Below are 9411 nucleotides of genomic sequence, written 5' to 3'. Positions count from 1 at the left end.
GGAGATGGGGAGAGACAGAATGGGGTAAACTATCTCATACAGAAGAGGCAAGGGAAAATGGTTACAGTGGAGGGGAAGAATAGGAAGGCAAAAGGGAATGGATCCACCTTATTCTCATTGAATTTGGCTTGAGGAGGGAATGAAATACACACTAAATAGGGTATCTCACCCTACAGGACAGTAGGGGGGAAGGGGATGAGAGGGGGGATGATGGAAGGGAGGGCAGGCTGGGGGGGAGGGAAATTGGGAGCATCCACTTTTGAAAAGGGAAGGGATCAAAGTAGAGAATAGAACAAGTGGGAGGTGGGATAGGAGGGAGGGAAATATAGTCAGTCTTTTACAATATATCTACTATGTTATTGTTTTGCATTAGCCACACATGTACAACCTATACTGAACTGCTTATCTTCCCAGTAAGGGTGGGTGACAAGGGAGGAAGGGAATGAATCTGGAATTCAAAGTTTTAAAATCAAATGTTTAAATATATATATATATATGTATGTACTATTATTAACGCTCTTTTACATGTAATTGTGAAATAAGATATACAGGTACTGCGGCATAGAGATCCACCATGCCCTACTGGAAAAGTCGAAAGGGGTATGGGAGAAAATATGGTAGAAAGCAGAGTGGGGGAGGGGATATCCTGTGGGACTGCTATTTTGGAGCAGTGGGTAGGGGAAAAATGGGGAGAAAATTTGTAACTCAAAATCTGGCGGAAATGAATGATGTAAATCAGAAGGTAACAAAGCATTTGAAAAATAAAAATAAAATAAAATGGAATTTGAGCACTCCACAGCTTATATATTTAAACAGGTTAGTCACAAATTCAAACAGTCTGTCTTAGCTCAATCAAGAATTTTTCTTAAAGAAAATGAATCTAGGGTAATTCAAGGCAGACTCACCAGTCTTAAGTTTGCAAAGACTCAGGCTCAGAGAATTGGGTACAAACAGTGAGGAGAGTCTAACCTCCCAGAGCCTGTGTTCATGCGGCAGCCACTGGCAAAACTTCATCTCAGTGTGCATTTCCTTTCTGGGTCCTTTGCAGAGGCGGGCCAAGGCTCACTCAGCATTGTCCCATCTGTGTTGCTAATGGTGTGGAGTTTCACTTATAGCCACAGAGACTGAGGCAGAGCTCTGACTGAATGGCACTTTATTAAAGGGGTCTATGGTCTTCATCCTCACAATCTTAGATGTTCCCTTCCTACAGGGTTTGATACCTGAACACTCTAGAGGGGCTACCCAAAATACAGAATCCCCCTGGGCCAAGAAATAGTATATCATGGGGGGTGGGGGGCTCAGGTGGGGCGAAGCGTGGGGCATCTCCACTGACTGCTCACACTGGACGAGATAATGGTCTGTAGGCACAAAAAGAAGTTGGGGGACTTTCTGGGTAATCGAGTTGACTCCACCACACTGGAAAACAAGGAAAGACAAGGAAGGAAGGTCTCTAGCTAGCCTCCTAGGACTAATTAGGCAAGTAAACTTACCATCCCTAGATTACAATTCTGAAACCTAATATACCAAACTTAGACTCACTACCCCTTTGAAATCATATCAAACTGATTAATACTGATTGGAATCGAGCAGGGATCCAAATGAATCATTTCTTACACATCTCAGTCTCTTGGCAGTCCACTGTAGGGTCTGACCTCAGCCCAACAGTGTCTTCTCCTTTCATTATCCCCACTTGGGAGTTGATTCTATCCCATGTTGGTCTCAGGCTCTAGCCCCATTATTTCCTCTTGTGTCTCCCAATGCTTTGAAGAGTGAACAGCATGTGGTGACACATGGGGACCAGTTCTTTCTCTCCTCTGGTCTGACAGTCCAGGATAGTGTTTCTAGTGCCTGCTAGGTGGAGCTCGTGCATCTGGCTTGTATTCTGAAGGTCTTGCTGGCTGGCTTCGGGTTGGTCTGTGGGAGTTCATGCTCTCCTCACTCCGCCTCCGTGGACTTCAGGCCTCTCTACCTCCTTCTATGAAAGGTTCTGGCTGCCTTACGTCCAGTCCTGGATTGGTTGGAGGAGCTCGCTTCCAGTTTTGGGGGGTTGGATTTGTTATTGATCTTTCTAGGTCCTTCTCAGCTATTGGGATTATGTGGGAGAGCTGAGCATGTCTATGACCTCTCACATTGTCTTCTTTTCTGGAAGAAGCTACTGGACTTTTAGGCTATGTTCTAGAGAGTGTCCAGGATAGGTACGGCCTGGTATCCACGATATATGAGGATTTGTTGAAGGAATGGGGGATGGTCATCCTGAAGAAGAGGGGATTGACTCTTCTTGTACTTGAAGGCCACATGGGTTCTGCTTGGCCCCAGAGGGCAGTTCCAGGAGGAGCAATGGGGGAAACATTCCTGATGACAAGTAGAAGGAGCTGGATCAAGATGAAGTCCCTAAGGATGGTCTGCAGGATGGAATTCAGTGGGATGTGTGGCACTAGGAGGGAATTTGAAGAGAGCTAGGGGGATCTGGGAATGCTTGAAGGAAAACAGAAGGAGAAAGGCAGGGGAGCCTAGAGCTGGGCTATGGAAAGCACTGAGTGGAGTTTTGGGGGAGATGGTGACTTCCTGCAGTGGGGAGCAGAGGTCACGAGGTGAATCCTAACCCTCTGATCTCCATCCTAGGCAGACCTCACCCAACTCCCCTCTTCTTTTGGCCTGTGGACTCCCTTTTCAGAAGGGCTTGTGCCTGACCCACGTATGCTTTTGAAGACAACACATGTGTGATTGTGTCACTGGGAAGGGATGACCCCTCAGGGGCTGAGAACAATCTCACTTCCTTTTAAGGGAGGGACCTCTGCCCACCCACTGGGATCAAAGTCCTGTGAAGGAAGCACCCGTTAGGCTTGGCAGTCCCTTTCCTCCCTTTCCCTGACCCCAGTCTGGCCCAGAGCATTTCCCACTCCCACTCCCTTTCCTGGATTAAACAGGTGAAAAAAAGAGAACCCTTCAATGATGCCTGGTGACAGCAGGGAGTCTAAAGCGGGGGGGGGGGGGAGGGAGGAGGGGGGGGGGGGGCGTGGGAAGGAGGGGGAGCTTCCATTGGCTATTTCCAGAGCCTCATTCTTCTCAGAGACGAAGCCACGGAAAGTGACATAGAGAGAGGGGGAGACAACTGGAGGCGAGAGGTGGGCAAAGGCAGAAAGAAGAATACAGAGAGGAAAAAGGTAAGAGGAAAAGAGGAGAAAGAAGAGACAGGGAGAGAGAGGGAAGAGGGAGATGGAGGAGGATGGGGTTTGGGCCAATCCTAATGGCCCTGCCAGGTATGGCAATCTCAATGCTGAGACTCAGGGAAGTTTGGGGCCTTGTCCAGAGTGACTCAGGCCAGCATGTGTCATGGGTGGCACTTGAACCTGGGGCTTCCTCACTTTGAGAACAGTTCTTTCTCTACTACATAAGGTTGCTCTGATAAATGGGAAGACCTCAAGGGTTGAGGTTAGGGCTCACCACTTCACAAAACCTAGCAGGAGTACTGGAAAGCACATTTGGGCAGAAGTGCTATCTAGACCTGCCACCAAAAGCCCTAAAGACGTGGGAAAAGTCCCATCAGAAATCAGCCAGAAGTGCTTGATGAAACGCCCACCAGGGAATGGGGAGGGTGACAATTTCGATCTTGCAAATGGTATGTGTTTGGCACAAACAAACCCAGTGCAGTTGGGATGAGAAGAGAAGCCAGAGTTTCTCTAATCAAGGTCTCATTTCCAAGATATACAAAGAACCGAATGCAGTCATTTCATAATGGTTAAGGGCCATGGACAGGCCCTTCTCAAAGGAAGCAGCTCAAGCTTGGAATCAACATGAAAGAATGTTCCAAATCATTAATAATTAGACAAATGCAAATTAAAACAACTGTAAGTTCCCACCTCTTGCCTATCTGATTAGCAAAGATGACAAACAAAGGAAAATGCAAAATGTTGGAGGGGCTGTGGGAAAACAGGTCTACTTGTACATTGTTGGTGGAGCTGTTCCACACAGTCAGTAAATTGTGTATATACCCTTTGACCCAGTAAAGGCCCTTTACTAGGGCCTAAGCTCCAAAAGGATCACAGGAAAATGACCCCACAGGCAAAAAGCTTTATAGCAATACTTTTTATAGTAGCAAAAATCTGAGAAGTTAAGGGGCTCCCCATCAATTAGGGAATGGCTGAAAACATAATGGAACATGATTGTACCATAAGTTACTTTTGGTCATTGCCAAATGGACAGTTCCAGGTTACAGAGAAGGCTAAGGAGACTTCTGGGAAGGCTGCCAGTTAACTCCAATGCTGCTTCTTTTCTCAGCATCCTAAGGGTCATCCTGAGGCTTTGGGTTTTAGTGCTTTGGCTCCCAGCTTCCCCTTAATCTGTCAAGCCAGGCTTGGCTTTCCGAAAAAGGTCATTTACTAAGCTGCTATGGCAGCAACAGCTGGTAAAATCACCTCCCAAAAACTTGTAGACACAGCACAGGGCTTTGGAAAGTGGCTCAGACACGGTGCCATCCCAGAGTCCTCTCCGAATGCCCTGGCTGGGGGGGGGGTGCGGAGGATGAAGAGAAAACACGGGCTCCTGGGGCTAGGGGCAGGGCCTGGGCTCCTGGCGGGGGGAGGAGGGGGAGGAAGCGAGAGAGGCCAGTGCGCCCCTCCAGCAATGGGCCAGATGGCTTTGCATCCAATTCGGAGGGAAGGCAGGGTTAGAGAGTGGTTGGACAGGCCTGGGGCTGGGGCTTCTGCCACCTGCCTGGCCAGCCCCACCGGCTGCCCCCCCATCTGCGGGCCCCCCATCCATGCCCCCCCATCAAGGCCATCCTGTCTGCAGGCCCCTCACCCTACCATGACCCCCCTCCCCAAGCATTTCTAAATTTCCTCTTACTTGAGGCCAGAACACCCGGCACACCCTCCCTTAGATATGGACAGGAGCATGTGCCTAGAGCTGGGGGAGGAGCAGGGAGGAGCGTGGTACCCCCCGACAAAGCCTGTCTGGCCTGGCTCTGGAAGGGGGTGAGAGCAGAGGTGGAGGAACCCCTTTCTCTCCTTCTTCAGCCCTATCCCCATCTCCTACCTGGGCTCGGCCTCTCTCTCTTCCAGGATGGAACTCATGATGGGGGAGCCTAGAATGAATGGCATGGTCCCCAGGGGGCCCCCAGAGCCTGAGCAGTAAGTAATGGGCCGGAGCTGGGGAGGCCAAGTTGGCCTGAGCTGCCTCCAGACGGAGAAGCCCAGGAATCTTCAGCCAATGCCCTCTGCCCCCTCCAGATCCCAGGCAGAGCTAGCTGGCTTCCTGCCCCAGCCACCCCCAGGGAAGAAGGCAGTACAGTTCTCTGATGTGAGTGCCCAGCCATGCCCCTTCTCCCCAGGCAGGGCTTCTTCCCACCCACCTTGGCTACTCTGGGTCTCAGATTCTCTTCCTATCCCATATTGCAGTTTGAAGGAAAGACATCTCTGGGCATGTCAATGTTCAACCTCAGCAATGCCATCATGGGCAGCGGAATCCTGGGGCTGGCCTACGCCATGGCCAACACTGGCATCCTGCTCTTTTTGTGAGTCCAGCCTTTAGGCCTGGGGTGGGCTCTGGGCAATGCCTGGAGGGCCTCCCCACTGAGCCCAGCCCTGTTTGCTGCCTCCCCCAGAGCTCTCCTGCTGTGCATGGCCCTCCTGTCGGCCTACTCCATCCACCTCCTGCTCACCTGCGCTGGTTTTGTCGGTGAGTCCATCCTTCCTTCTCCCCATCAAACAGACATGGCCCTGCCACTCCTCCGCCCTGCCCTTGACCCATCCTGTCCTTTTGGCAGGGATCCGGGCATACGAGGAGCTGGGGCGCCGGGCCTTTGGGACATCTGGAAAAGTGGCTGCAGCTGCAGTCATCTGCCTGCACAACATTGGGGGTGAGGCCAAGTGTTGGCAGGGATATGGCAGGGAGAGGGGCCTGGCCTTGTGGAGCTGATGTGGCCCAGGGCTGAAGCGTCCCTCCCTTCTTCTAGCCATGTCCAGTTACCTCTACATTATCAAATCAGAGCTGCCCTTGGTCATTGGCACTTTCTTGGATTCCAAGGTCACTGACACAAGGTGAGTGCTACACACACAAGCACTCACAGACACACACACGCAGGCAGGATTTCCCCTGTTACTTGGCTTGCTTTCAGCTGTGAAAGTCCAGAGTCACCTCAGTCTCTCTGTCCCACAATGACTGGCCACTTCACCTTGTTTGGCCTGTCTCAGTCCCAGCTGACTGTCAAGCTGTGAGTTTCTGGCTGTGAATGTCCAGCTGGGACCATCTGGCTATGCGTGCACAGCTGTTTTGGCCTGACTGACTGGCCAGCTGTCCCAGTTAGACCATCTGGCTGTCTCCAAGTGACGGGCTGTCTTGCTTGGACTGTCCTGTCAGGAACACTCCTGATCACTTGTTTTGATCTTGCCTTCCTGACCTGGCAGTCCAGTTGTCTCTCTGGGGGGGGGGGGGGGGTGTAGGGGGAAGGGAACTGGGGAGGGAGCTGGGTCTCTCAGAAACCTAGCATGGAAGAGATGGGAGGGAGCCCAGAAAACAGCCCAGGTCTGATCAAGGTTTCCTTTCTGCAATATCCCTGCCAAGTGGGCCCCGGCCAAAAGAAGGGAAGCCCCCACCTCCCCAGACAGGTTTGGCTGCTCTTCCTGATGGGCCTGGATGGCCGTGCTCAGCTGCCTGTCTCAGAGAGAGGTGGGGAGGCCATCTGTTTCTGTCACTTGACTGCCTTCTCAGTTGGGAGGGTCACTGGCTGACTCTGCCTGATGAGCCGTGGGTTTTATGATGGGGCCCTCAGGATGCCTTGGCCTCCCTACCTGTCTCTTACCCACCCCTGGTGTCTTGGCAGCCGCTGGTTCCTGGATGGTAATGTTCTCATCATTCTCGTCAGCATCAGCATTATTCTGCCCCTGGCCCTCATGAGACACCTGGGTGAGTCAGGGAGGACAAACCGAACTTTCTGGGGGAAGGAAGGGGATGGAAAGGAGGAGGGAGCCCCGATCTAACCGTCCCCCACGTGTGCTCCCATCCCTGCTCTGCACAGGGTACCTGGGCTACACCAGCGGTCTGTCCCTCACCTGCATGGCCTTCTTCCTTGCCTCTGTGAGTTTCAGGGCCTTGGAGACTGGGGAGGGGGGATCCTGGGGAACCCTAGTCCCATCTTCTCTACTCCCACCCCCTTGTAGGTCATCTATAAGAAATTCTCCATCAAGTGCCCCTTGACTGATGGAAACTGGACCATGGAAACTTTCAAGGGTCTCAATGACACCTGTGACCTCCAGCTGTTCACCATCAACTCCCAGGTCAGGCTGCCTTCCCGCTTTCTCTCCCTCACCATCCTCCTTGCCATCTGCCAGACTGCTGTGTTACCCACCGCCATCCCCATTTTATGGAGGACAAAACTGGGGTCTCCAAGGAGGCTGGGGAAGGTGCTTCTGGGGGTCTTCCCAGGTCCCAGAAGACCAGCCACTCCCAGTAAGGGGACAGAACAGGGTGGGAGAGCCCATTTGGGGGAAAGTGACAGGAGGGATGTCATACTGCCATCCCTGCTGGCTCCAGCCCAGATTTCCCCCCAGACAGCGTATACCATCCCCATTCTGGCCTTTGCTTTCGTCTGTCATCCAGAAGTTCTTCCGATTTACACAGAACTACGCAGGTACAGAGGGCTGCCAGAGCTGGAGGCCAGGAAAGCCAGGCCAAGGACTGGAATGATGATGGGACCTGGATATTGGGCCTGGGGAGCCAGGTCAAGAGGACAGGGTGGGGGGACCCTGATCAATGAGGAATGTGGACATGTCCCCTTTCTCTGTGCCCAGACCATCCCAGCACCGGATGCAGGCTGTGGCTAACATGTCCATTGGGGCGATGTTCCTTATGTATGGACTGACAGCAACATTCGGTTACCTTACCTTCTTTGGTGAGAGAAGGAGGGAGGCTGAGGCCCTGGGCCCTGGGCCCAAGGACGGGGGAGATGGGGGGGCTTGAGGGTGGTGGCTGGCCGCCTGCCCTGGGCTGACATCTGGGCATCTGCCAGGCCACGCGGAAGCAGAGATGCTACATATGTACAGCCAGGCGGACTTGCTGATCCTTTGTGTAAGACTAGCCGTTCTCACAGCCGTCACCCTGACCGTTCCTGTCGTCCTCTTCCCGGTGGGTGTGCAGCTTGCAGAGAGGGCTGAGAGCGGCCGAGGCTCCTGTGGCCCTCCATGACCCCTGCATCGTCTTCCTGCCTCCAGATCCGCAGAGCTATCCAGCAGCTCCTGTTCCCAAACAAGGCCTTCAGCTGGCCCCGACATGGCACCATTGCCCTTGGGCTCCTCACCTTGGTCAACGTTCTTGTCATATTTGTGCCCAACATCCGTGACATCTTCGGGGTCATTGGTCAGTTTCCCCTCTTTTCCCTGCTCCTCCCAACTGCTGCCCCCCCTCCAGGGCCACCATGACCATCCTTTCCTTCCTCCTAGGAGCCACCTCAGCCCCCAGTCTCATCTTCATCCTTCCCAGCATTTTCTACATCCGAATCATCCCAAGGGACCATGAGTCCTTGGTTTCTCGTCCCAAGATTCAGGTGTGGGAACCAAAATGCCCATCAAAGAGTGAAATCAGGCAGGAGAGGGTGGGAGGGAGGATGAGAGCTGAGGCCCAGGGAAAGATGGGAGAAAGCCTGGTCTGGGAGACCCTCCCAAAGTATAAGATTGTGCCCTGCTCTTGAGCTCTCCTCCCCGGTCCCACAGGCAGCCACCTTCGCAGCTCTGGGCATTGTGATCATGGCCATGAGCCTGGCCTTTATCTTCACTGATTGGGCAGTCACCGGCCAGAGCAAGGGTACAGGCCACTGACCCAGAAGCCAAGCTGGAGCCTCCCCCACCCTGGGACCACTATGCATTCCATTTGCTGTCAGGCATGCATGGGGAGCTATGGGAGACCCTGAGAGTTTGTGTGTTTGGGCGGGGGGAGGGGAGAAAGGGGAAGAGACAGGATTGGGGGGAGGAGGACTCCTGGGGCTGAGAACAATCAGAGGAAGGGCCAGGCTGGGCTGGGTTCCCTCTCCCTACAGGGATCAAAGTCCCCAAGAGGAAGCAATCCTAGAGAGGACCCCAGGCCTGGTGTCTGTGGACCCATCCCCTGATGGGCAGGAGATGTTGACTTCATGTTTGAGAAAATGCAAAAAATAAAGAGAATCTGGGGATCCCCGTGCTTGTGTGGTTGTGTCTGAGCTGTCAGCCCCAGAGGATTCACATGACAAACCTCCTCATTCCCAGAAGCCTAACCTGGGCCTCTGCTGCTTGGAATGTCTGCCCAGTGTATATCACGCACACCATGGACTATACCATACACATGCGTGCACACATACACAACATCACGAACTCCATTTCTAATACCATACACATACGGCACACACATACACAACATCATGTACACCATTTCTAATACCACACA

The 9411-nt window shown here is 52.8% G+C and overlaps 1 protein-coding gene across 1 annotated transcript in view; it reads left to right on the top strand.

Moving 5' to 3' along the window:
• The first annotated feature begins 3059 nt into the window (after positions 1-3059).
• The window catches only part of SLC38A5 (solute carrier family 38 member 5), a 6566-nt gene continuing 214 nt past the window's right edge, over positions 3060-9411 (top strand). The window contains exons 1-15 of the mRNA XM_069108185.1: positions 3060-3164; positions 5061-5298; positions 5397-5512; positions 5603-5676; positions 5765-5857; positions 5954-6038; positions 6821-6903; positions 7016-7074; positions 7158-7274; positions 7548-7627; positions 7788-7888; positions 8006-8121; positions 8208-8352; positions 8436-8539; positions 8706-9411. The exon at positions 8706-9411 is cut by the window's right edge and continues 214 nt beyond it. Of these exons, the coding sequence (XP_068964286.1) occupies positions 5137-5298; positions 5397-5512; positions 5603-5676; positions 5765-5857; positions 5954-6038; positions 6821-6903; positions 7016-7074; positions 7158-7274; positions 7548-7627; positions 7788-7888; positions 8006-8121; positions 8208-8352; positions 8436-8539; positions 8706-8810 (1440 nt within the window). The 5' untranslated portion in view covers positions 3060-3164; positions 5061-5136 and the 3' untranslated portion in view covers positions 8811-9411. The remainder of the gene's footprint in view (positions 3165-5060; positions 5299-5396; positions 5513-5602; positions 5677-5764; positions 5858-5953; positions 6039-6820; positions 6904-7015; positions 7075-7157; positions 7275-7547; positions 7628-7787; positions 7889-8005; positions 8122-8207; positions 8353-8435; positions 8540-8705) is intronic.

The sequence above is a fragment of the Petaurus breviceps genome, unplaced genomic scaffold (assembly GCF_028583685.1).
Source record: "Petaurus breviceps papuanus isolate PSGF00001 unplaced genomic scaffold, PetGlider_PUasm1.0 90333, whole genome shotgun sequence".
Taxonomy (NCBI): Eukaryota; Metazoa; Chordata; class Mammalia; order Diprotodontia; family Petauridae; genus Petaurus; species Petaurus breviceps.
This window is presented reverse-complemented; position numbering and strand designations above follow the sequence as displayed.